The sequence below is a fragment of the Elaeis guineensis genome, chromosome 5 (genome assembly GCF_000442705.2).
Source record: "Elaeis guineensis isolate ETL-2024a chromosome 5, EG11, whole genome shotgun sequence".
Lineage (NCBI taxonomy): Eukaryota > Viridiplantae > Streptophyta > Magnoliopsida > Arecales > Arecaceae > Elaeis > Elaeis guineensis.
This window is the reverse complement of record NC_025997.2, coordinates 119,868,522-119,896,380: the sequence shown is the minus strand read 5'-3', so window position 1 is coordinate 119,896,380 and position 27,859 is coordinate 119,868,522. Positions and strand designations below refer to the sequence as shown.

The following is a 27,859-nucleotide window of genomic DNA, read 5'->3' as shown; positions in this document are numbered from 1 at the left end:
CAGATTTAGAAGAGGAGGTCGATGAGGAGTAGAAGGGGATGAGGAAGAAGAAAAATATGGAAGAGGTAGGAGAGATGTTGGCATTAGAATGGAGAATGAGAAAGGGGATCAATCGGATAGGAAAGAGGAGAGAGAAGATAGAGATAAAGATAATTCGATCATTTTTATTTAATAATAATGTCATATAATAGTTACATGATATCATTCCTTTAACAAAGATAAACGGTAGATCATATTGGAACATCTTGAAAATTTAAAGGATTAATCTGACACTTTTTAAAGTTACAAATGAAATTAGACTAAAGTTGAATGGGTATTCCTATAATTTGCCTTCAATTGTATAATCATAATATTTGATCATCTGATATCCATATGTATATCTATACCTTCAATATTTGATTTGTATTTATTTCCTTCAAAAACATGAATATGATTTTATTTATTTATTTATTTTTGTTATCTCGCTACTATTCGTATCTGCATGCACATTTGCACAATAGAAATGGACACAAAGATATGTCATATCTGATCCGTTTCCAGCCCAGGTGCAGGTACCCACCAAAGTAGCTGATTCCAACTAATCAATTAGTTCAACCATCCATACTTTCCAATACTTGCTCATGCAGCTAATAAAGAGAAGGGAGAGTGTGGGGGGTGGGGGAGGAGGCTGCTCTGATTGCAGGTATCAGCTGGCTATACGTACTCTTGGGCTCAGCCTGAACTTATGCTGGTAGGTCGAGTTCTACCAAGCCAGTGCTTGGCTAAGTTCAGCCTAATGAGCTCCAATGAAATCTGATTGATATTGAGCTGCCTTATCAAATTTGGGAAGTTCTCTCATCTCTGCCTGGTTTGGAGTTGGACTTAAAATGGAAAAGAAAATGGATGGTTCCCGTTCTAACCATTTGGTTAGAAAAATTTCCATTCACATTCGGATTCCTGAGGGAGAATGGGAATATCCCAATCCCCAAAACCCAATTCTTATTCTCTTCTAGAATTCAACCTGACCATGATCCAAACACGTGAAAAAATACGGCCATTTTCTGATTCCCATTCTATTACATTCCAATTCTAGTGGCGAATCAAACATTTTCTTAGCAAAATAACCAATCAATATTTACCTCTAGATCAGTTTTAGCATTGCATTCATACCTCTTATGCGATATGAGTATCTAACAGTTTGTATGAAAGCGATTGGCCCAATCTCAGACCACGTATCTCAGGCTGGATATTCAGGACAATCTCACCCCAAAATGTGCATGCCCATGTAACATTTCAAGGCACCATTAATGGCCGTCAACCGGCCAGTCTTAGTTGTCAGAAAATTTGTCAGATTTAATTAGTTGGTCTAAGGCAAGATAAGATCGAGCTCATTGAGACAATTTATCACGAAACTAGTAGGATCCATTTGTATCTTACAGCCTAAATGACTTGAGCTCTGATAGCGTACAAAACATCCCCTTCCAGGCTAAATGGCTCAAGCTCTGGTCGCCTATAAAATATCCGCTATGTCCTTCAATCCAGACAACGTTGTTGGCCAAAATCAAAAGCTATTTTCAATTGGTGCCGAGCTTCAAATTCCTCACTTTCGTGAACTCCTTAATGCTGCTGCTCCATAAAAGCATACTTTTTGCATTTAAAATGTTGAACAACAAAGATCGATTATTAGTTGTTCTTATTATAGACAATCTAAATGAACCCTCTCAAAGGTAGGAGTTTGTTCTTAGAGCCACTCAAAGGGCAACTAACAGCTGGTAGCAATGGCTGTCAAAATTAAGAATGTCAAATCGCTCTCCTGTAACAGATCTGATATACACAACATACATATAAATTCCCTTTGACTTGTAACTGTCCTTCCCTTTCTCAGTTTGCTCCAAGCCATACTCATGAACTCACGGCAACCATGTCTTGAAGACCCATAATGGCACGCGCAATGGTCCTCACCTTCTTTAAAGATACCCATACATAACGGGGAAAAAACCTGAAATTTGTTGACATAAAAATTCGACACAACATGCAAATAAACCAAAAATCAGCTGTGAATCAAAGTTGTTTGCTACCATATATTGATGCTTTGATTATTTGTGTTTACTGTTTAGTTTCATTACCTAGCATATAATACATGTATTATACTTGGTTAGAAAGAAAGGAGGGAAGTTCATGCTCAAAATGCATGCAATTTTACCTTGGAGTTTAATACGTTAAGTTTGTATGTATATGGATTAATAAAATAATAGTCAACATGGATTAATAAGTCTACTATTTTTTTTTTTCAATTGGATGAATTTGCAAGTTGTAAACTGAATTTTAAGTCACCACCAGCTAAACTTTTGCTCGGTGATCAGTTAGACAAACAATTGAAAGAGAAACTATCTCAGCAATCTAAATTTTTCCCAGGCAAGTTCAATGTAGATGTTCGAGAAGGATCTCAAGTTACGCCAAGGAACTACATTTTTATTGATGCGATTCAGTTCATGGTAAAGACTTACAGGAATCAATTGCTTGATCATACTGCATATCATCCAGTCTGTGGTACCACATCAAGAAAACTACATTACAGGTAATAAATCCACCAGCAAAGCAGCTGCAAACAAATTTACGAAATTTGGATGATCTAATTTTGAAGACTTAAATAGTTCTATAAAGACATGGGTAAAATCTAGCCATCCAGACATGTAAATTGATTTGTGGCAATTATCTAATTTGCATCCTGAGGTATAGAGATTTACCACAGTTAAGGAAGTACATGCGACCGAAATAAGAGGGGGTATGTGCAACACCAGCCACTGCTCCAACACTGCATTAATAGTTAAATTGTGGCAAGATGTCTCATGTATATGTGCCTGTATGCAAAATTAGTTTGCTCCTAATATTTAGGATGAGGATTGTAAATCTTTCTTACCACAGACAGAAGAGGTCCCTGTTTGAATTTGTTATGAAAAGCAAATGCAAGTGGTTTTGGCTTCTCTCCAGGCCCTCTAATGAACCCGCTACATATTTCAAGGGAAAATTCCTTCATTAGTAAATACTCAAGGTATGATATTACAACAGAAGACAAATGATGAAATTGATGCCAATAGGATAGCAATACTGGCAGAAGACATGAGACAGCACTAACACTAATGATGCTGAGACAAGTGGTGCCCTTCTAACGTCATACACTGCAACAAGACCACTGTACATCTCATCACCACCTTTGTATGACAATGCCAATCGCTCTCCAGAGGCATCCAAAGCTATTTTTTCAATGCACCGGCTGAGAAATGCACAAAAAATGGGGAAAAGAAATCAGATGCATGAATTAACATAATCAAGGATGCCAATTGAATGCTTATAGAACTACCATAAGAAATCCTAGAAATCAGCAGCTTGAAAAACAAGGGTATCAGGTATGATGATTCAATTTATGGGAAAGAGCTATGAGCAACATGGATGGAACATATTACATTCTGTTCTGCTTTGTAATGTTTCCATATAATGAATTTTATTAGGACACCATTAGATGAGATTATTTGAAACCTCTTTATCAGACCACCTCCCCTCCACCGGCCTAATCCATTCCCACCGCACCCCCCCCCCCCCCCAACATAAAGAATAAAGGGAAATAAAACTACAATGGGCATACATGATTCCCTACTAAATTTGGAAAAATTTTCTTCTTTTGATAAATTGTGCATGACAATAATTTACGGAATTTATCCTGTATAAAATCTTAACAAAATCTCTCGGGTATATTTAAGTGTGTATTTACATATGTGAATGGAGCATAAACAACACAAATACAAGATAAGGATGCAACATAATGCAGATAAGAGAATACCGCAAATCCTAAAAAATTAGGATATGATACAGCTGGGATATGATAAAACAATGAATATATATTTTTCTTCACAGATAAAAAGGCATCTGTAAAGCATAGTCTGTTATTGCAATAAATCAGTATATACTAAATATGGAATATCAACTTCCAGAGTAACACATCATTACTCCAATCAGAGAGAGCTGCTCTGTGAAAACATAAAATATACAAGAGATGGAGGAACAATCAGGTTCTGTCCCATAGCTGTCTATTGCGCACCAAAATCCATTGCATCAGATAGGAGTACTCAGTGAAAATCTTCTTTCAGAGTTCAGACAACATAATCTACGTTAGGAACTTAAGAAATACTGGAAGCAAACTAGACTAATTGATAAGTTATTGGCCCAAATAAACGCAGATTTTAAAAGAGTATGACCATCACCCCATTGTTTGCCACACAACTGTCAGTCAATATGCACGTTATACGCAATTTATTCCTGAATCAGCTTGAACATTTAAAAAACAGGCAAAAAATTATTTCATGCACTTTCTGAATTACAATGAAAGATTCGTAAATTTTTCAGTGGATCTAAAAATACAATGTTTCTGTAGACGGACAGCGAAACCCATCACCAATTGTTAATAGGTTATATCATTTTCATGGCCAAACTATCAGTCCTTTTTTTTTTCCAAATAGAATCATACATGAATGTCTACCTTACAATATTTGTACTAAATATGTGCCACTCTCACCTAAAGTGACCTTGGTCAAGAATCATCAACAATTGATAGAGGGTTGCCATTAGGTTGTGAGCTGATTGCAAAATATTATATCTTAATTCATCAAGCTAACAGCAACATGTGGGAGAAGCATTTCTGATTAACGTTATGGACTGTAAGGTTGTCTGAGACACACTGACACACCATTGGACGATACATATTTAGACAACATCTTTCTGAAGTTTTTAATAAGTATAATATGAAAATAATCCAACAAAGATGATTTATAGTTGATATATCTAGAGTTTAACTCAAATCCTCCTTATAGGCACTATCTATGACTGTTATTCAGGTGCCAGGTTTTGCACTAAAAATTGTTAAAATTCAGGAAATATTCACACGAACATTAATTACCATAGTTAAATTTTGAATAATGCAACAAATCAAATTAATTTAAAAGAAACAAAAATTGAATTGCATTTGGTTGTGCCGGTAAATTCAACAGCATAATAATGACTGACATGGCTAGACATTCAATTGATCAACTATTCTCATTATATATGTCAAGAAATATGATTTGAAGAGGCTTAAGGGATAGCACAACCAAAATCAACTAAAGCAGTAGGACTTCCATTACCTGCCAGTCAGAGAGGAAATTTCTGGCAATTCAACTGGTAACAGGTGAGCATCTGAGGTAAACAAGACATAGTTAATAAGAATATGGTCAGCCGCCTTAACAGTAACAAGACCCTGAATAAATATATTATATGATAGCATGCAATACAACTATAGCTATAGAGGATCAGATATATTAGGGTTTTATATTGGTATAATAATGTAGTAGAAGGTTGAAGCCAATCAGAACAGACACTAAGTAACCCCAAAAGCTATTGATTACTGAATCCAGTGGATATGAGGTGAAGCAGATACTAAAGTTGTAAGTAAGAAAACAATATGAGCAGCTGCCATGTACAATCATAGTTCATAGATCAAGCAAAATTTACATCTCGATTTAAATGACTGGCTGTGCATTAACTAGGGTAAGTAGGTATTTCATTTTTTTGGCACAGAAGGAGGTATGACATTCTGTGAATATGTTTGAGTTATAAAATAAAGTTAAACATGGAGGGGAGATAGCATAGCATCCATGATATAGAACCAGAATACCATGAATTTACATCAAAAGATCTATATTACACCACAAGCATGGTCAAACAACATCAGATAGAGGAGATGGGAGCCAGCTAGCTTGGCCGTCATTATTGGTGCATTCTGTAGGCACTGGATGCACATTAAAATGCACATATATTGGAACACAAGACTTGAATCATGATGATCAAGTCTTGTGTAAATGCACTTAACAACACTTCTAAACATGATAGTAATGTGCCAAACTGATAACTGACCATTTTGATGGGACAAAAGCTTGAATCATGATGATCAAGCAAAACTCACAAACATTCAGTTTAATTAAGATAACTATATCCACAAAGGACAGAGATTGATGACAAGAGTAAGCTAAACATTTTAATTATCAGTGGATGAATTTCCTCAGAGGCTAAGAATGAAGTAAACATAAACTTAGTCAAGGAGAGTATAAATGGAGATATTCTTCCAATCGAGACCATAGTTGTGATAATCCGAATCTCAAAGCAGCCAAAGAGACAAAAAAAAAAAGAAAAATGTTGAAGACTCCTGCATGGAGTCTTCTTCTGCGTGATCTCATCGGAGAGGAAGTCGAATCTGGGAAGGATTCGGCCTCCCCTCCGCCCTATAAAAATCCCCTCCTCTCCTCTAAGGCTGGCCACGAAGACCACCGGATCTCCCCTCTTATTTTTCTCAATTTTTCTCGTTGAAGGCGCGGACACCCTGATCGTGTTCGTCTCAAATCCTCGCCGGAGACCTCACCAATGACGGAGGTAAGCCCCGACCCTCCTTCCTCTCTTCCTTCTCCTCCCTTCCACGGCATGGTGCACCCCCGTCGGCCATCGGATTTGCCAAAAAATCCACAAAAAGAACCCCTATTTTTCTTCATTTTGAATGAGCCTTCTCCTCCCTTTTCCGGCCACCAGCGCCGCCGCCCATGGTGCCGCACCCCTGGGTCGTGACCCCCCTACCTGCTACCTTCCCCGAAGGTCTTGGCCGTCGGTGATCGATTAATGATCGAAAAAAATTCAAAGAAAGGGGCGGTCCCCTGTTTTTTCAAAATTTTATGATTTTTTTTTGTTGGTCGGCAGCTTGCCGTCGGCCCTCCTTTGCTCCGCCGCCATCAGCCGCCACTATCGGACCTCCACCCGAGCCGCCCTCACCCATCTCCGGTCTTCCGGCCAAGAGCCACAAACCACCTGTCCCCCCTGTTCAGCCAAAGAAGAAGAAAAAAAGAAAGAAAAAGAGAAAAAAAAGAAATTTCTCTCTCCTCTCTCTAGTGTTTTTCTCCCTCTATTCTCTATCCATCTGATTTATGGACCCTCGTATGAACTTGAGATGATGTACCCAAAGAAGTCCAAAACTGCTTTAATATCCGTGCAAAATGTCAGACCCCACCCTAATCATGTCGAATACCCTTGAAACCTACTATTGATGAAAATATTGATTGATCTTAGCCTTAATTCCACTTCATGCTTCATGATTCTTTGATCGAGTCACCTACATCTGATCTTTGGTTACGAAGATTCTGAATTATCCCAACATCTAGACTGTCAGTCGAACTGACCATTAGATCTACAGTCTTCTTTTTTTGAATTAATAAATAAAAATTAATAATATTTTTAATATGTTAAATAGGTTTGATAAATTCATCTATCAAAGTTTGAAGGACTAGGACGAAAAAAGTAAGAAATCCCGACACTTCTTATTTGCTTTTGAAATTATTGACTATTTTATCATGAAAAAAATTATTCTATATTTTCATAAAATAAGGATCGAGCATATGCATTGTGAAATTCATGATTTATCATAAAATAGTAATTTATGAATATTTTAATATGAATGACTTTTTTGTGAAATATGAACTCCATATTTATGAAATGTATGTCTTGTTACAAAAAGAATGATTTCACGATTGTTTTACTGTTAAAGATTATTTATGGATTATGAATTTTATGAAAATATCTAGTATCTTATTTATACATGATTTAAAAAATATGATTGATGAAATATAATTTAAGAATGCTTATCTTAAGAAACATAAAAAAAGATTCTCATATAGCTATATACAATCCTGCCAATGGATAATAGTAATTGACATATGATCCTGCCAGTGGATAATAGTAATTGACATATGATCCTGCCAGTGGATAATAGTAACTGGCATGCGACCCTGCCAACAAATAATAGTAATTGGCATACGACCCAACCAACGGATAATAGTAGTTGGTATACGACCCTACCAATGGATAATAGTAGTTGGTACACGATTATAACCCTATCATCGGTATAATAGTGACCTTAGCATTTAGTCCAAGAGAATTATTAAGAATCATGATATGAAAAGAATGACAAATGATTTATGACTTTATATACGAAGTTGACATGATTTATGAATTTATTTATGCTATGCATTGAAAACTATGTTTATGTAAATTGCATGATTTATGCATATGCAAGAGCATCATTGATTTATGATATATTGTTATTATAAAAATTTTATGTTTCAATAATAATTATCTTCTCTAAATGATTTATTGATGCATGTATAAACTTATGCTTAATCTGGGTAAGATAGTGCAAGGTTTACTTACTGAACTGATATAGCTCATTTTTTTTTCTTTTTCTGTCCAGACAAATAAGGTTAGGAAGCAAGGATGATCTAGACTGAAGGATCTAAGCCAGTGAGTGTAGAGATTTGCAGTTGAAAATGAATTTATAGGATTATTATGGACTTGTAATCAACTACTAATGAATTTTGAACATGGATTTGGTATTATCTTTTGGTTTTATTCGCTCTGAATCAATATTGCTTTATTTATTTGATGAATAATAGAATTGAATCTTTTATTATAACTTATTTTTGATGGATTTTAGTTGATTATAATTGATTGGCTTCGTGTTCTTGTAGGCTCCATCCCTCGATAGCATGATCGTATTATGTTCCGAATTTAGAGCGTGATATTATATGGTATCAAAGTAATAGGTTTAATCATGGATAGACTTAAAAGTCTAGCAATGGATAAATAAGTCTCATTTAGTTAGACCATGTTTAACTAAATAAGAATAGACAAATTTTTCTTAGAGTTTCCGTTACTCATTTAAAGAAGTTAATTAATGCTAGTATTTTTTTATCTAGATGACAATGAGCAATAGAGAGAATGAAGTCTCGACGAATCCTGCCAATAAGAGAGCAAGAAGGACTACAAAAAAAAATACCAGCCAATCAGTTGAGCAGGCTCCTAATACACCGATCACTCAGGCAGACATTACTGGAGTATGCCAAGTAGTGGCCCAGCTTATTCAACAACAGCAGACACAAGTTGCTTCTCAACCTGCACCATCTTTAGAGTCATATTATGAGAGATTTAGAAGACTTAATCCATCACTGTTCGAAGGTGGACCTGATCCTCTGGTTGCAGAGATATGGATTCGAGAAATGGAAAAGATGTTTAATGCACTGCAGTATCCTGAGGATGTGAAGGTTAGGTTAGCCATTCCCATACTAGAAAGAAATGGTGAGTTTTGATGGGCTGCAATAAAGACTGCATATGAAAATAATGATAATCAATTAACATAGGAGGAGTTCAAAAAGAGATTTTATGATCAATATTTTTCTAAGTCAGTGAGATTAGTGAAAAAAAATGAGTTCTTGGATTTGAGGCAAAAAGATGATATGACAATACTGGAGTATGCAAATAAATTCAATGAGTTAGGTCGATTTTGCCTCCAACTTATAGAGTCTGAAAAAAACAAAACAAATAAATTTGAGCATGGTCCAGAATATAAACTTCGCTCTCGTTTGTCCTTTCATCTTCTTAATGGCTATAAGGATGTATTAGAACGAACTTTGAAAGTTGAATCAGATATTAAAATATCAAAACAAGAAAGAAAAAATAGAAAGAGGTCTAGATCAACTGGGACTCAGAATGACCAACATGACAACTTAGAAAACCACTTTAATAAGAAGAAAGGAACCGAGACTTATGGGTACTGTGGTAGAAATCATAGTGGGCCTTACTATAAGAAACTCGAAATATGCTTTGAGTACGGCAAGAAGGGACATTTAGCACGAGATTGTCTTAATAAAAAGAATGACTCTAAGTCCGCCAAACTTACTGATCAAAATCAAAAAAAGAATGCATGAGTATTTGCTTTGTCTGAGCAGGATGTCAATATGATCAAGTCATTACAGGTATGATTCTAGTCAACCTATAGATGCCTATATGTTGTTTAATTATATATTTTTTTTTTCAGTTGTGTCTTTCAAGTTTAATTATATATTTAGAGAATTGAATAAGCCATTATATGTTATCCCTTCACTTAAGAAAAGTTATTTTCACTAATGCCTTATTTAAGAATTGCGTCATAAGAAAACTAGGATTGACAGAAACTGATCTAAAGTATGATAAAGATAATATGAAGATAAAGTATCCTCACTTATTTGAAACTAAAGGTATGTCAAGTTTCGAAGACGAAATTTTTTTTTAAGAAAGATAGAATGTGATAATCCGAATCTCAAAGCAGCCAAAGAGAAGAAAAAAAGAAAATGTTGAAGACTCCCGTTGGGAGTCTTCTTCCACGTGACCTCACTGGAGAGGAAGTCGAATCCGAAAAAGATTCAGCCTCCCCTTCGCCCTATAAAAATCTCCTCTCCTCTCCTCTAAGGCTGGCCACGATGAGCACACGATCCCCCCTCTTATTTTCCTTGATTTTTCTCGTTGAAACCGCAGACGCCCTTATCGTGTTCGTCTCAAATCCTCGTCAGAGACCTCATCGGTGATGGAGATAAGCCCCGACCCTCCTTCCTCTCTTCCTTCCCCTCCTTTCCACGGTATCGTGCACCCCCGCCGACCATCGGATTTGCCAAAAATTCTACAAAAAGAACCTCTATTTTTCTCTGTTTTGAACGAGCCTTCTCCCTCCCTTTTCCGACCACCAGCGCCGCTGCCCATGGTGCTGCACCCCTAGGTCGTGACCCCCACCTACTTGCTACCTTCTCCGAAGGTCTTGTCCACCGGTGATCGGTCAATGATTGGAGAAAATTCAAAGAAAGGGGTGGTCCCTTATTTTTTTGAAATTTTATGATTTTCTTTTGTTGGTCGGCCGCTTGCTGTCAGCCCTCCTTTGCTCCGCCACCGTCAGTCGCCACTGCCGGACCTCCACCCATGCCGTCGCCACCCATCGTCGGTCTTCCAGCCAAGAGCCACAAACCACCCGTCCCCCCTATTCAGCTAAGGAAAAAGAAGAAAAGAAAAAAAAAAGAAAAAGAGAGGAAAAAAAGATTTTCTCTCTCCTCTTGTTTTCTCTCCTCTCTAGGATTTTTCTCCCTCTATTCTCTCTCCATTTGATTCATGGACCATCGTATGAACTTGAGATGATGTATCCAAAAAAATTCGAAACTACTTTAATATTCGTGCAAGATATCGAACCCCACCCTAGTCATGCCGAATGCCCTTGAAACCTACTATTGATGAACCTATTGATTGATCTTAACCTTGATTCCACTTCATGCTTCATGATTCTTTGATCGAGTCACCTACATCTGATTCTTGGTTAGAAAGATCCTAAATTATCCCAACATCCGGACTACCAATCGAACTGACCACCAGATCTACAGTCTTCTTTCTTTGAATTAATAAATAAAAATTAATAATATTTTTAATATGTTAAATAGATTTGATAAATTCATCTATCAAAGTTTGAAGGGCTAAGGCAAAAAAGGTAAATAATCCTGACACTTCTTACTTGCTTTTGAAATTATTGACTATTTTATCACGAAAAAAATTATTCTATATTTTCATAAAATAAGGATCGAGCATATGCATTGTAAAATTCAAGATTTATCATAAAATAGTGATTTGTGAATATTTTAATATAAATAACTTTTTTTATGAAATATGAACTCTATATTTATAAAATGTATGTCTTGTTATAAAAGGAATGATTTCACGATTGTTTTACTGTTAAAGATTATTTATGGATTATGAATTTTATGAAAATATCTAGTATCTTATTTATGCATGATTTAAGAAAATATGATTGATGAAATATGATTTAAAAATGCTTATCTTAAGAAATATGGAAAATGGCTCTCAGATAGCTATGTACGATCCTGTCAATGGGTAATAATAATTGGCATATAATCCTGTCAGTGGATAATAGTAATTGGCATACGACCCTGCCAACGGATAATAGTAATTGGCATACGATCCTGCCAACGGATAATAGTAATTGGTATACGACCCTGCCAACGGATAATAGTAGTTGGTACATAATTATGGCCTTATCATGTGTATAATAGTGACCTTAGCATTTAATCTGAGAGAATTATTAAGAATCATGATATGAAAAGAATGACAAATGATTTATGACTTTATATACGATGTTGACATAATTTATGAATTTATTTATGCTATGCATTGAAAACTATGTTTATGTAAATTGCATGATTTATGCATATGCAAGAGCATCAATGATTTATGATATATTGTTATTATAAAAATTTTATATTTCAATGATAATCATCTTTTCTAAATGATTTATTGATGCATATATAAACTTATGCTTGATCTGAGTAAGATAGTATAAGGTTTACTTACTGAGCTGGTGTAGCTCATATCTTTTTTTTTCTTTTTCTGTCCTGACAAATAAGGTTAAGAAGCAAGGATGATCTAAGCTGGAGGGTCTACGCCAGTGAGCATGAAGATTTGCAGTTGAAATTGAATTTATCGGATTATTATAGACTTATAATCAACTACTAATAAATTTTGAATATGAATTTCGTATTATCTTTTGGATTTATTCACTCTGAACCAATATTGATTTATTTACTTGATGAATAATGAAATTGAATCCTTTTTTATAACTTATTTTTTATGGATTTTAGCTGATTATGATTGATTGACTTCATGTTATCGTAGGCCCCATTCCTCAATAGCATGATCGTGTTATGTCCCAGATTTGAAGCATGACAATAGTACACATAATTTTGTTTAGTTATAAGGCGGAAATTATATGAACAAATAAACTAAAGCCTCTAAACAAATCAAATATCTTTTTCTGAAGGGGCTAAATAAATTAAATATCATACCTAGTGAAGGAGGCTTTGCTGCAAAGTGGATTGAACCTAATGTAACTGAGTTAGAGAATGAAACCAGTATCATACGCCCTTCTGGATCCCAAGTAGCTCCCTGTAAATTGATACAAAAGGGGCAGATGTAACACATTCTTAATGCTTATGGAATGATACTCTTAATGCCTTCATATGTTTTTTCTTTTTTCCTTTAAAAAAAGACCAATGGTTTAGCAGATGCATGTTTCAAGAAAATATAATAAAACAGAGGCCTAGCAATGTAAAATAAACTACATATCAGCAGTTGCACGATGTGAAGTAATTCTTCCCCTTGGCAAATTTCTTTTGTTCCTAATAAAATATTGAAAATGACCCATCTTTTTCCAATAAAACATCCTATCAGGATCTATTTATGTTCCATCATATTACTTACAGTAACATATCCACTAGTTGAAGACCAAGGTTCTGATGTCCATGTGTTGGTTTCCCACAGGTAAAATGTTCCATCACTGAAAAAAAGTTTCAAATTAATTCCAAAATTAATATCACCCACTTAAATTCATGAAAAACAAAATAAATCAAGAAAGGAAATTGACTATACAATTTTGTGGTCAAAAAGTAATCTCCACTTGGTGACCATTTAAGCATTGATATGCTGCCTAATCCACGTCGAATAGGAGTTCCAACACCTGTAGATCAACAAAATTGGCAGTAAAAGATAAGACCATCTTACAAAAAGCATTGGCATTTGATGCAGGGATAAAACTATCAAGCAAGGTTGGTCGTACGGTCTGCACCGCACTACACCGGGTATATTGTACCATACAAATACCAAACCGAGACTTGGTACAAGAGATGTACCGATTCTCATTATGCCAAACTGACCCCTATACTAGGCGTATCGACACTGTACCAGCATGGTACCCATAAGGGACCGATACCGAGTGGGCAAACCTTGCTATCAACAGATGAAACCTTTTGCTGATCTATCCAAGATTGTTTCCAATTTCCTATACTAAAAGATGCCAGTATGTTGTTCGCTAACTGAAAGTTATTGCTATTAGCCAACGACACAATAACAATAGATAAGTAATATATCTTACCATAAGTGAAATTAAGTCCAATAATTTATGCAATTGGGAAACAAAGATGATTAGAGGGTTCTAGTCACTAAATTTTATCAGATAGCAGCATTGTGTAATACATTTTATTTCATATGGCTTCTACCATCACTGAATGCATATCAATATCTAACATCAACATTCAAACATTATGCCTTCTCCAAGGTGTTGCAACAAACTTTCAAATGTTATGGATTAGATGAATGAATGACACCATCTATGGGACTGATTGGTTCTTAGGTTTTACTAAAATGAACTTTCGCAAAACCAAAATTATGAGTTCTACTGAGAAGCAAAAAGCCCGGCCCAACAGATTCATTAATACAATGAAAAATCAAAAAAGTATGAAGTTTTATTAAATTGCTAGTTCTGTTGCTTTTCATGAAACTTGTTTTGGAAAAGGTGACAGGTTATAACAATTGCAATAAGAATGTTATGAAAAACAAGTCTCCCACTCAAGTTTTTCATATAGTATACTTTACAAAAGATCAGGCTTTGTGATCATCCATTTTTATGATAATCACAGCTAATCAAACAGCCCTTAAGCACCATTATAAGCAGATAAGAGTCTGGAAAGGAGTATGTTCATCTCTTAACAATATCAAAGTAGGTTTTAGCATGCTACTGCAGAAATCAATCAATCAAATCAGAATTAGCCAACATTAATTGTTAAATACTCTAGTCCAGCTTCACCACGTGTGCTCATCAGATCTTGAAATTGTTATGTAAAAGCATTAAGTATTGTCATCGCAAGATAATCAATAAAAGCCAGATAAATTGCTATCTTAAAAAATAAGAGCATTTTGATATGATATCTAATCGGACAAAATGGCATTACAACCAAGTAAATATACTAGTGAAGTAGAACTCTGACAGCTAACTACTGCATGATATGTAATAACATAAAATTGGTTGAAGACAAAGCATAAGTTAATGAAAAAAGGGGTTATTGATAATACCTTGAGAAACATCCCATATCGTAAATGATGAACTCTCACATGAGGCCGATGCCAAATATGTGAAGATATGTCAAGGGATCACTCTCCATAGTTATGAACAATCATGATCTAGACCATTAAAACTATATGGATAGAATCTTTCAACGACATTGGATCCAGATTGCAGTTAAGGTCGAATTAAATCTTAATATAAGGGCATTGAAAGGTAACTTCACTTCTGCTTATAGAACAGGCTTACAATTTTCAGTTCAAGAAAATCAAAGAAGAGGCATAATTTATCTCAGGTTTGCTGCTAAGTTTCAAGAGATGAATAGGATATCTTCCGTTAGGATCCCAACAAAGTGCACTTATTTGTTCACCATTTGGGCTTCGAAGAAAGTCAACAAGGATCCAACGAACACCAGAGCCTCTAGAAACAGTACCAAGGGATGCCGTATTTCCAGATCTCACAGGTGCTGCATTACCTGGATAAGATGCTGACCAAATGCATATTCCACCCCTGGAATTAACATAAATTAGATGCTTGAAATGTATTATCAGCTTGGTTCTAGGCTTCTAGCAAATATGCCAAACAACATAGTTAAATCAGATGATGCAAATATATCCTTGAGCAGGTACAGCAATCATGTGCCTACTTGCATGCAACAGAGAGCATCTTGCCACTGTTAGGCCTCCATTCAAGTGTTATAATATCTCTTTGATATTCGCTGGTCAAAATGCATGGATCTTTACCATCTGGACACACAAAGAGTAATGAACTTCAATATTAATGCAGTCTGCTGGGGCACATATTTGAAAAAGCTTTACAAGCTTCTTTTCCGTAGGACGCAGGACTAGCTAAAAACCATCTTTATGCCAAACAAGAAATCACTTACCTGGATCCTCATAATCACGTATTGTAACTTGATTTGGTGCAGATATAAATGCTAGACAGTGCTTATGTGGATGCCAACAAACTTCTTGAATATCAACTTCTGTTAACATATTCAACTGTAAAAGCAGTTAGTAAGAAAAATGCAAAGCATGTCCTCTAGAACAATCAATTAATTTTTGGTCATCTTTTATTTATAATTAAGATGACCATAATCATCTTAAAACAAAATAAAACATATAGTTTAAAATGTGTATAAATTATATATATATATAAAACAAAATAAAACATACATGTATGTATGTGTGTGTGTGTGTGTGTGTGTGTAAGAAGCTGAGCAGGTAAAAATGTCAAGATATTAAAGTAAAATCATCATGATATCATCCATTACAAGAGCACAAACATTGAGCTCAAAAAATCTAATGTCCCCAGCAATACCTGATCTATGCTACAACCATGTAAAACAATTCAGCCACCATTGCAATAAGGTCAATAATTCATCTTGAATCCAAATCCTCAAGTTCCATATATACATTGAAGAATTTGTGTGATAAAACTTGATCGGGTCAAATTTGGTTCCATAAAAGAATGATTACAGTTGATAGCACTATCAAACTCAATTCAAATCTTGCTAAATGCAATCCTAATACCAAGATGAACTCACTGACAGCTTGTAATACAGTGTGGAAAGTATTTCCCCTAAAAATGAATTTAATAGTGAAGAAGAAAATGATCTGGATCTATAGAAACATCGATATTCCAGTATTTGGATTTGAAACTAGTGCAAGATTCAAATGTGGAATGCAATTAAGACCCAGTCATGAATAAATTGCCACAGGCATAATCTACATGAAAGAATGAACCAGAAACTATAAAGAAAAAACAAGAATTAGAGTTGAAAGACTAAAATAAAAAGGTGCTTTTAGAATCTTCAGCCAGGACAGGAAGAATAGCATCACCAGGTAGAATGATTGGAAGTGCAATTGTACTGATATTAGCAGTAGCACCTAATAAGAGATTAGTGAAGAAGTATTCACAAAAGCAATTACACATGTTTGATGGTGATAACAATCCCATTTCTACGTTGAACCATTTTCATTTTTGGATACACATCCAACAAAAACCAATCAAATTTGGTCTTGGATTTGATTTTATGTGGTATTCAAATTTAATCTGACCCAGAATGACACCGAGGCTGCCGCCATTTTTCCATGCCCACCAAATTAGCAAAAAGCAATCCAAAGCAAAAGGAAGCAAGAAAGAAAATATGATTGATTCCCTGTTGCACACCTCATTATGCCCTTTTCTTTACTTTCAAATCCCCCTTAATTTCTTTTGATGTGTCAGATTCCTCCCCTACAATAAAGCCAAGTTTCACATATTGTCTCCTTTCTTATGTCTTATCCATTTATAAACACCGCAATCCTCCTTTCCTATAAAATCCCTAGGCCTTAAAAAAACCTATTTCATTCTAAATATTTGATTTACCTCAAGGGCAAAAGAAAAGAATCATATCATGCAAGATATCTTTATATTTGTAATGCTATTTATTGCACTTAACCTCCAAACTAACAAATTACAAATGCAATGACTAATCTAAATTAGTGGTCACTTACTGCTACCCCACAACACTTTCAATCAAGATTCATGGACTCGGTATCAAAGCCCATGCCGGCCGGCCGGCGATATGGTTCGGTACAAATCCGTACCAAACTGGACCGGCGCAAACTGACATAAAGGAGAAGAGGCAAGCCAGGAGGAGGGAAAGAGAGAAAGAGGGGAGGGGGAGGGAAGGGGATAGAGAAGGAGGGAGGCCGTGGCTGGAGGAGACGCCGGTGGTGGCCACAAGAGGGCCATCGATGCATGTGGAGGGTTGTGAAGGCCTCTGCTTCATCCGCCACTCGATCGAGAGAGAGAGGGGGAGGGAAAGAAAATGAGGCAAAGGAAGCCACTGGAGGGGCCAGTCGAAGGTCGTGGCTGTTGGATGACGCACTCAACGCCTACGGCGTCGCAATGTGAATTAGGAGAAATCGCCCCTGTTTCATGAATTTTTTTTTTTTAAATGTGGATTACGGTGAAACCAACAATTGGTTTGAGTGAAGATGGCAATCGGTTTGCAAAGCCAGCAAATCGATTGCCAACTTCACTATTTTTAAGTTTTTTTAAAATATTCTTAAAAATAAAAAATGAAGCCAGCAAACCAATTGCCGACTTCACTATTTTTTATTTTTTTTTAAAAAATGTTAAAAAAATGAAGCCAATAAATCGATTATCAACTTCACTGCTCATCTTCGTTTTTTAAAAAAAAAAAATCCAACACATGAACAAGGGCAATCGTCCCTATTCTATGGCTATGGCTCTGCCTGTGTGATTTTCACCGTCCGATGGCCACGGCAACCACCGAAAAAACTCCGACAGCCCCTTCGTCGGCTGACCTCCTTCCAATACGTCGCTCCTCTCTCTCTCTCTTTCTCACTCGTTTAAAAGTCCTATCGGACGACAATCAAGCCATGGAGGCTTCCGCGGCCCTCCGACGACCGCAGCCGGCCACCGCCAGCCTCCCGCAGTGTTTGCTCTCTCTCCCTCACCTCCTTTCTCTCTCTTCCTCTCTTTCTCTCTCTTTCCCTCTCCCTCCGATATGCCTTTTTTCCGGCCAAACCATCTCAGTTCCCCACCGGTCTGGCTCGGTACGCGGTGTATGAGCCAGTTTGGACTGGTTCAAGGTGTACAAATCGATTCAGACCAGTACGAAATTCCATGCTTCTCATCGTATGTATCCCCTATCTTCTTCAATTCCCAAATTCCATGCACGTTGCTAGTCTCCCATACTTATTTCCAGTTCTAGCAAATATATGATTCCCAAAATGTTTAAATTCCATCCCATTCCGCACATGACCCTTACATATGCTTTTTTCTCCCACAAATATCTCTCTCTCCATCAAGATTTTTTTTTTATTTCTCTCTTATTAGCTTCATTCTAAATGCAATCAAATCCTTCTTTGTGATCAATCTATTCTGTCCAATTAATATTTTAAATTTCAAACACTTCTACTAATTCAAAACAACTTATCCTTTCTTGTTAGCTTGGCTTTCCTTTTTATCTTGCAAGCAAATTAAATTTCACCAATCCAACTTTCAAATTTTCAACATTAGCTAAAGACAACTTTCCCTATTTTACACAATAGATACAACTTTGTTGACCTCCATAATATTTCTGGGATACAACTAATCCTCTTGACAACTCTCTCTCTCTCTCTCTCTCTCTCTCTCTCTCTCTGTGTGTGTGTGCACATATATACCTTACACAAATAAGGGAAGAAAATCTATGTTCTGTTCTACACTTGAAACTTGCTTACTTAACCAACCTCATGTGGTTCCGATCAACCTTCAATAATGGTGTGATCCAAGATGGACTAGTCCAGAATCTTAATAATTACATCTCTCTGCCTGGTCTATAAACTGCATAGATCTAGGGTAGCTTGATGAAATTCAAAGACAATGTAGTTGAGGTTCAAATCTATTGCCTCTAAATTGTCCTTTCATTTAGGAGTATTTTCTGGCCCAAGACTTCAACAATATAGTATGATGAACCTGCTCGTCTGCAAACTCATACACACATATATAAGAAACAGCTATCTAGAGATCAACAGTAACCTCATTTTAAGATATCATTCTGTAAACACTTGAATTAAGACTAATTGACAAAGTTAGATTAGCTCTGCACTTTTTTCTGTTTTAATCAAAAGATGAAGAAATTTTTGATTGCTAAAATGTTTTGGTTGTGCAAGAAGACACCCATTTTCTTCCTTCACTACTTTTTTTCTCCGCCCCATTTCCTTCTTCTAGTGATAAAAATCTTTCAATAAGTGCATAAAGAGCCCACAAAAAATACCACGATTAACAAAAAAAAGAGCGACATCTTAATTATATAATGGTGATTATGCTGAGTAGGATGCGATTTAAGCAAAGCATGAACATAAACATGTGCATGAGAATCAGGTAATCTTTGTATACCACATCCATCTTTAGGAATCTCAAGGATGGTTGCCATTAGGATATGTAACTATTGCATGAGCAACCAACTTACATCATTGGGAAAGAAAATGCGCTTGAAGGAATCAGTTATGCTCGCCTTCAAACCATGCAGAACACTTCTTGAAATGGCAACACTATGTTCTTGTTCTGGAACTTGCTCTTGATTGGGCAGAAGAAGATCCGGTTGAAAAGGAATAGGACTGAATACAATTCCCTGTAAAAACCAATCCCAACTTCAGCTACAACCTAAACTTGTTCAGGTAAAATCCTCATGCTATTCTACTAACAAATCTAGAGAAAAGTAAAAACATCAACAAGAGGTGGCAAAACAAAATAGACAAATAATTTATTCAAGAAACTTTACAAATTGGATCATAACCACAAAAAAGAGGGAAGAAAGAAATGAACCATCATTTCCTTCAGTCACTTCACAATAAACATCCTACCAAAAGTATGATATGGTGATTTAATGGAACCTATTAACATAAAATAAAAATCATACTGTTTTGAAGTTTAATTTCAAGATAACTCACGAGAACTTTGCCGTAGGTCTCCTTGGCTCGCTCGTTAGAGAGATTTTCCGCAGTAACTGGAACAATAAAAAGAAAAAGAAAAAAAAATAGATCATTGTTTCCATTAGAGACAAAAGGTTAGCATCCACACAGAAATTTTTCGATAGGGTATCAAGAAAAGAAGAAGATTCGTACTCAAATCGCGATTAATCTCGCATATGGTGACTTCACCAGGTTGAGGAAAGCACGGCATTCTCCACGATCGATCGAAACTGGAACGAAGCTCTTTTCTCTTCCCTCAGTACTCGAAGAGACGCAATGATCGCATTTGAAAAAGCTCTCCGCGCGTATTAGGGTTCTATGAGACGACCGAATAGACCGAGTAACTTCGAATATATAGCGACCTCCGCCGCGGAGCGGAAATCCGTGGTGCGTCCCGGTCGAGTCAGCTTAACCCAAACGCCCAAACGTGCCCCACAAACGGGTCAATCACGGTTTTGAGAAACGGACCGGCCGGTTGAAAAAATCAATTGGGCCTGTCCACGGTCCTAACCCAATCAAAATCGTTTCTGCCACTATCTAGACCGGCCTTTCGTTCGAACCGGTTCACGTGGTTTTATTATACAAGCTGCGGAAAGGATTAAGACTCGACATCGATCTCTCTCTCTCTCTCTCTCTCTCTCTCTCCACCCACTGACCGCCACTGTTCCTCTTCCAGAATCCACCGCCGGGCGGCGAACGACAGTGGTGGCTGGTGAGTTACGCCTCCTCCTTCTCTCGATCTCCCCTGGGTTCTTAACCCTAAGAAAGATTGGAACTTTATAAGGTAGCACACATCCTTATATGGCTTGCCCTGTTTGCTTTAATGACAAATTCGCTACAACATTGAACTTTTGATGAGTTGATTGGTTTTGTTTAAATTTTTGTGAGATTACGTGCTGAATTTTTAGATGCTCTCTCGCCGTCCCCTCCAAGCGGTTCTCCATTCTACAATTTCATTTATGTTCTTTCTTTTTATTAGATATGCTTTGCTTTAGTTTGGTCTCTCTGAAAAAAATAGGCAGATGTCAACCATGAATCACCATCTCAAATTATCTGTTGCATTGGCATTGCACATGGTTACCATTGGTTTTTATGGTCGATGCTATATGATTAATGATTATAAAGAGTGACGAAAGTGGTTAGGAGAGTCCTAGAATTTTTTTTTTTTTTGGAAGAAAAACTTTAGATATTTCTTTAATATGTGTTTTATGTTAATCTTTGTATTATTTTTACAATTAATTAATTATGGAACGATTCATTTTCAATTTACCTAATGGTTGAACCAGTGAACTGTAACTTAGTCGCTTTTCCAGTTCGATCAACAGTTTCTCTTCTAAAACATGGCTTACCAGTTTGTTTAATGGAATGAAACATGGAGATTGGTCCTTTAAATTGCGTTTGCGAGTTTTAGTTGTGGGTGGAATACCTCTCTGATCTAACGCAGGCACTGTTTTGGGTTTGAACTTCAATTCTGGGTTGCTGAGGTAAGTGTAGAATTAAGCTTTTATGCTGAAGGAACCGATGGTGCTATATCTACTGCAGGAATTTTATATGAAGATTGTCAAAGTTGATAAATGCACATGAGTGGCTTGAGTTAAAGAGTCTGCTAATGGGATAATTAGTCTGTCCTGATTCTGAGCTTGAGAGAAGCTGGAAAGTTGGTTATGACTAACATGCTTCTTAAGGTCTTCTTCAATCAGTAGTGAGAATTACTGTATTTTGGCCATTTTTTCCGGATACAATCTCTTTCTTGGGTTGTTCATTACAGCTGCATTACGAAAATGCTGGGATTAGCATGCGATTCTCCTAGGCTGAAATCTTTGGGAATGTTTAGAGTGACAATTTTGCAGAGCGCTCCTTCCCTTTCACCGAATGAAATCTTTTGGTTTGGTCCATTCAACTCTAATTTACAGAGAAGATGGAAGAAACCAGTAGATTCCGCACAAACTCGTTTAGAGAACAGAACAAGAGATCTCAGGCTTGACAAGCTGATGAAACAGTTAAAGAAGTTGAAGTTAGTCCTTGGCATGCATGAGTTAATGTCAAAACGGAGGGGTCACTACACATCTGTGCAACTGCTTTCAAGATGGAGACACATTGCTGGAGTGAACATAGGGATAGGTGCTTTTCTTCGGAAGTATCCTCATATATTTGAGATATATACACACCCCGTTAAGAGGAACCTTTGTTGTAAAATCACCCAAAAGATGGCCGACTTGATCGAAGAGGAAGCTATGGTCATTAGAGAATGTGAAGAAGCAGCTGTTCAGAGGTTGAAGAAGCTTCTTATGATGTCAGCCAATGGGACACTGCACATCCATGCATTATGGCTTATAAGGAGGGAGTTGGGTTTGCCTGATGATTTCAGAAATTCGGTTCTTCCAAAGTATCCAGATGATTTTAAAGTACTCTGTCCTGATACTTTGGAATTGATATCCAAAGATGGAAGTTTGGCTGAAGCAGAGGTCAAGAAATGGAGGGAGAAAGAGTACAGGGAAAAATGGTTAAGTGAAGCTGAAACCAAGTATGCTTTTCCGATCCACTTTCCTACAGGTTTTAAGATAGAAAAAGGGTTTAGAGAAAAACTAAAGAACTGGCAGATGCTCCCTTACTTGAAACCATATGAGAACAAAGATGTTATTCAGGTTGGCAATGTACAGCGCTTTGAAAAGCGGGCTGTTGGTATTCTTCATGAATTTTTGTGCTTAACAGTAGAGAAGATGGTTGAGGTGGAAAGGCTGTCTCACTTTCGAAGAGATTTTAGGATGGAAGTAAATGTGAGAGAACTTCTTCTTAAGCACCCCGGCATCTTCTACATCTCTACTAAAGGGAACACTCAGACTGTATTTCTCAGAGAAGCATACGGTAAAGATGGTCTGATTGAGCCTAACCCTGTTTATGCAGTACGAAGGAAAATGCTAGACCTTGTATTGCTAGGATGCCGAGACACTAAGTTAATGTCTCCACTAAAGGAGCTTGAAGAAAGATGTAATAAGGTAAGATGCAGTGGCACAGAAGGTGGTCCATGTGATGGAGATTGGGTTATTCCAATCTTGGAAGGTCATGATGAACAACCCACTAATGGGATGTTCATGGAAATGGGAGAACTATCTGATGAGGATAATCAGGATTGATGCACATAATATTTCTAAGAATGTGAGCTATTTCTGGCAACTTTGTACATTTCTGGCAACTTTTAAAGTTGTAATCTGCTCTGTTTAATTCTGCACTTAGCTGGAAAACAGGAATCAAGCAGGCTGTCACATTTTACATTCATAGCCTATGATTACAGCTTTACCAGTTCACCTTGCCTGATGGCATGAATCATTTCTGTTCAGAATTAAGATAGGATGGTCCCGGAAACTTTCTGCTACAAACAGGTATACAGATGTTATTTCTATTTGTCAGTTCTGTTTTCTTTTGTGCATTAGTCACATGTTATTTTACACATGGTTTATCGATGGTTTGATGATTGATCTGTAGTAGTATATATTCTTTTATATAATTAAACTGGTTATTTATTATCTATATGGGGTTCATGAGGAGAAAAAATCATCCTCATTTTAGTTTCATCATGTTTTCTTAGGTCCATCATTGATTTTTCTTATATTGATGAATTCAGTACATATAAATGGCATTATCATATATAGCATTTTTCTTTTAGCAAGCACATAATCATGGCTATGGACTCTGTTCCAGATATTAGCTTCTAACAATATAGACTGTGATTTTTGTTGTGGTGAGTTCATTCTGGAATATTTAACATTTTGAGCAATTTTAACTTTCTGAATCGTATGCTCCCCGGGTCTCCCTCCTCCCCACCCCCCACACCAAAAGAAAAGGAAAAAAAAAAAAAACACCCCCCAAAAATAGGAAAGTAAATAAATAGGAAGATAAATAAATCTCCTGCCAATTCGTGCTGCCTTAGCAATAGACAGCAGTGCAGGCTTGCAGAAACATGCGAATGTAAACAAACTAAGAGGAGTCAGCAAGACAATCTAAATGAGCAAGCATTGGTTCAAGCATGCTTCTTTAAGATGCTGGGATAGCCCATGAAACAAACACAGTGGATCTTCAAACCCAGATCCTTGAGCAATGAGCTTGTTGCACATTATCTTTTTGAGCCTGAATTGCAATGCAAGGGCAAGTTGTCCCAGCCTTATCCACATTGTGAACTCTGAAATCAGTGGAGCAAAACCTAGCTCCTCCTGCAGGGCAGTTCTGTGCCATCACTGCATGAAAGCATCCCATAGAAGATCATAAAAATAATGTGAGACTATATGTAGCTTTCACACCATTGGTGCCCACTAGTGGGCATTCCCGTACTTAGCAACTCAAAGCAATTCTCCACCTGTATCTAGTGCTCCTTAGCTGACCTCATGGTTTTACCATTTTTATTAATAGGTGAAGCCATCGGCACCAGTGCTCAACATTGTGGAGTGTTCCTACACCTAAGCCTATTAGCTTCCTTGTACATAGTGATGTTAGCTTTGCAAATCTGAAGATAAGCCCGGCAGGTTGATCCAGCAGCCAAAACCAGGAAAGATGCAGAAGCTGATCATGGGCTTCTGAGAGAGGGTGTTCGCTCCTTGGCAGATTGAGAGTTTAATAAAGGCAATAAGTTTTGGTAGTAATGCAGAAGACTGTAATTGATGCATCTTTTTTCTTCCCTTGCATTTCTCTGTGTCTGATAGAATCAGCTTTTGTATTACTATTATTCTATGGTTTGTGTTGATGTTTCAATCTCTCAGCCTCTGATATGTGGTGGCCTGGTGGATGCTCCTCTTGAGGATGTATCTATATTCGATCCTGATGTAATATGCATGATGACAATCTTGGCCAAAACAAAGAAAGTATGTCACAGGTATTGGATTTAAGTTTTGGACTCCACAGTACTACTTCAAGCCACGTATTTAGCATTGCTTTCAAGTCATTTCCATAAGACACTTCAATGGAGGGAAACATTCTTAACACAAAGGACTCATTTGTTGGCATTGCTGATCAATCACTTTGCATAAGTTAGAACAATCTTCTCGTAATCAAAATCTGATGTACAATTTTTTCTTGGATTAATAATATAGATTTTCATATCCCACAATCATACATAGACAAAAATGGGTCATTTTTGTTTTGATGAACTCATATTCCTAAACAATCAAACAAACTATAGGCACTAACATGTGCACAGCGATGTTCAGCAAAATCTCTAAATGTGGATGGTTTGTGTAGGCAAATAGTCATTGGGAGTTGGAGAACAGCAACTGACAGGGGAAGAAAGGGACAGAGAGATCATATGTGCTTCTGCCCATCCGTCTCTACTGTCACCCCAAAGAAAGCTTTTGAGGCGATTGCTTTGATCATTATAATCAATATGAAATTAGACAACTAAGAACAATAGTTGATTACATCTAAAAGTTTATTATTAAGTATATAAGAGAAATAGTGTTGCCTCAATGTGATCAAGGTAAGAGTTACAACTTACAAGGTAAATAGAAGCCGCAACTTACAAAGACATGATTTTAAACTTATCATTTCAGGGAAAGTATATAGTATAGGATACATCGTGGTGAATGTTACAGTCGCATACCTGGATGAGCTAAGTCTGTAAACATTATCTACTTTGAAAGGTATGATATGTCCAACCATGATTAAGTTCTGACACCAGAGCTATGACTCTGTCAAGCTTGTCGAAATATGAAGCTTCAGGTGGGCTCATGGCTGGTGGGGAATTTATCTCTCTTTCTGCATGGTACTCTATCCAAATCTTTAAGAAGTCGCATTAGGCTCGGCAATGTCATGCCCATGGTTTTAGATTTAGAGTCTAAAAGAAAAAAGGCAGGAAAAATTCAGGTGGATGCCATGCTTCAGACAATGTCAGTGAGGGAACTTTTCAGGTTTTCCAGGAGGACATAGTTGTAAACAAAAAGAAGAAAAACGAAATAGCAAGTTTGTCGTTAGAGAAGGAAAAGCCCAAAGCAATTTAATTGTCAAGTGACTATTGAAAATGTCATACTATGGAACAAGGACTCCTTAGGGAGGATTCCCTTTTTTTGGAACCAATGGTGGAAACCACCCTCATCTTTATTGTCTTTATTGAAGTATGAAATGCACAACTCAAGCCAGAAACCTACAAAAAATAAGTGGAAAGAGAAGAACCACTTCTCAAAAGAAATGGCAAGAAAGACCACAACTTACATTCCTTTTCTCTTTATTTTATTTTAACACTTCGGCTTCGTGGGGGCGAATTTTACCTATAATGACAAGCTTTTGAGGTTTTAGTGTTTGTTTTTCTGACATGCATGAAGAATTGGCTCTAAAATTTTGTTGACCTGTGAATTGCTAAATAATTCCTTCCCCTTCTTGCAACTACCTTATTTTTTTTAAATAGAAAAAAAAAAAGAAAAAAAAAAGACATAACAAACATGCCAATCAAATAAATTAAGCAGCTTAGGTTCGAATCAAGCTCACCATGAGAAAACCTCAAATCAAGCTCCATCCAACTAAATAAATTAAAGTTGAACTAGCAAAACAAGCTTGAAATTTTATTAGCAGCCCAATGATAAATTGACCCAACCCTATCAAAATTGGCTTAGTAGAGCTCAATATACTTTTATTTAACTATTATATATTACATGGGTAATCTATTATTAGATCATGACTTTAATCATTATATTTCATTTATTCTTGAAATCAAGTGAAAATTTGTTCAAGTTTGAACCAAGCACCAAATCAAGCTTAAATAGCTATATTTCAACCTTGAATTGATCTTGATTCAATTATAAATTGTTGCCATTCAAATAAGTACTATCAAGTTAATCAATTAAGCTCATATACTACTCTATTCAAAATTAACTTCAAATCAAGCTCAAAAAGAAATCAAACTCGATCCAAAAGTTCAAGCTCCAAGTTCATTTTAAATAAAATTTTTATTATCCCTTTTGATCATATTACAAGATCACTGAGTAGGGCTGAGCACAGGTTGGCTTCGATGGGATTAAGAAAAAAATTTCATCCGATCAAATTCAATCGAATTGAAAAAAATTCAATCCGTTGTCGACTGTTTATCATATATAAATTGTTTGAAATTGAAGTGAATGGTTTATAGTATATTCGGAAAAGTTATATCGGTTTTGGCTTCAATATTGATCCAATATTGATTTTAAGTCTAATATTGATCCATTTAAATTTATTTATTTATTTTTTTTAATTTAATACAAAAAAATCTAAATCTTATAAGTTATAAATTTTGAACTTATTTTTAAATTAATATAAAATAAAATAAAAATATAAAAGATTTATTCATCTGAAAGTAACTACATTTGAAAATTTTTATTTTAGAATTGTAATGTGCTTTCATTAACAATTCAATATTAATATTGTCATGAATCCAAATAGATGATGAGGTATTTTTTAGAATAAAGTATTGAAGTCTAAATAATGCTATCCAAAAAATAAAAATAAATTTGTGAAATACTACATCAATTGTATTCGATTTCATATAGATTAAAAAAAATTAAATATAATTATAAATAATTAATTTTTTATAAATTTAAATTTAATTTTATATAATTTATATTTTTAA

At 36.1% G+C, this 27,859-nt stretch overlaps 2 protein-coding genes across 5 annotated transcripts; one reads left to right on the top strand and one right to left on the bottom strand.

Moving 5' to 3' along the window:
* Positions 1 to 1,603: 1,603 nt before the first annotated feature.
* LOC105045516 (aladin) lies at positions 1,604 to 20,621 on the bottom strand. Of its 3 annotated transcripts, none has more exons than XR_832069.4 (16): positions 20,431 to 20,621; positions 20,257 to 20,312; positions 19,776 to 19,937; positions 15,693 to 15,807; positions 15,453 to 15,552; positions 15,137 to 15,316; positions 14,818 to 14,876; positions 13,339 to 13,426; positions 13,171 to 13,246; positions 12,756 to 12,855; positions 5,154 to 5,205; positions 3,116 to 3,253; positions 2,900 to 2,987; positions 2,727 to 2,794; positions 2,487 to 2,581; positions 1,604 to 1,978 (listed from the first exon to the last, which is right to left on the bottom strand). XR_832069.4 is itself a non-coding variant. In XM_010923827.4 (16 exons), exons 1-14 carry the CDS (start codon positions 20,486 to 20,488, stop codon positions 2,732 to 2,734), a joined length of 1,335 nt encoding a protein of 444 aa, XP_010922129.1. In that variant the 5' UTR covers positions 20,489 to 20,621; the 3' UTR covers positions 1,604 to 1,978; positions 2,487 to 2,524; positions 2,727 to 2,731. The 3 variants fall into 3 exon arrangements, 2 of the variants coding, with proteins under 2 accessions (XP_010922129.1, XP_010922130.1); XM_010923827.4 differs by having other exon boundaries at positions 2,487 to 2,524; XM_010923828.4 differs by lacking the exon at positions 2,487 to 2,581.
* A 252-nt stretch (positions 20,622 to 20,873) lies between these two features.
* LOC105045514 (protein ROOT PRIMORDIUM DEFECTIVE 1) lies at positions 20,874 to 25,154 on the top strand. Of its 2 annotated transcripts, none has more exons than XM_010923825.2 (3): positions 20,874 to 20,989; positions 21,820 to 23,657; positions 24,682 to 25,154. In XM_010923825.2, the coding sequence occupies exon 2, from the start codon at positions 22,059 to 22,061 to the stop codon at positions 23,409 to 23,411; it is 1,353 nt and encodes a 450-aa protein (XP_010922127.1). In that variant the 5' UTR covers positions 20,874 to 20,989; positions 21,820 to 22,058; the 3' UTR covers positions 23,412 to 23,657; positions 24,682 to 25,154. The 2 variants fall into 2 exon arrangements, with proteins under 2 accessions (XP_010922127.1, XP_073114416.1); XM_073258315.1 differs by having other exon boundaries at positions 20,975 to 20,989; positions 21,591 to 23,657.
* The last annotated feature ends 2,705 nt before the right edge of the window (positions 25,155 to 27,859 follow it).

What these genes read in the sequence shown, in the direction of transcription:
- LOC105045514 (XM_010923825.2), top strand. Translation starts at nt 22,059, where the DNA reads ATGCTGGGATTAGCATGCGATTCTCCTAGGCTGAAATCTTTGGGAATG.
- LOC105045516 (XM_010923827.4), bottom strand. Translation starts at nt 20,488, where the DNA reads ATGCCGTGCTTTCCTCAACCTGGTGAAGTCACCATATGCGAGATTAAT. An exon ending in CGAGATTAATCGCGATTTGA is followed by an intron (nt 20,313 to 20,430) that starts GTACGAATCTTC and finishes TTATTGTTCCAG; the next exon opens with TTACTGCGGAAAATCTCTCT. An exon ending in GCATTTTCTTTCCCAATGAT is followed by an intron (nt 15,808 to 19,775) that starts GTAAGTTGGTTG and finishes CTGCTTTTACAG; the next exon opens with TTGAATATGTTAACAGAAGT.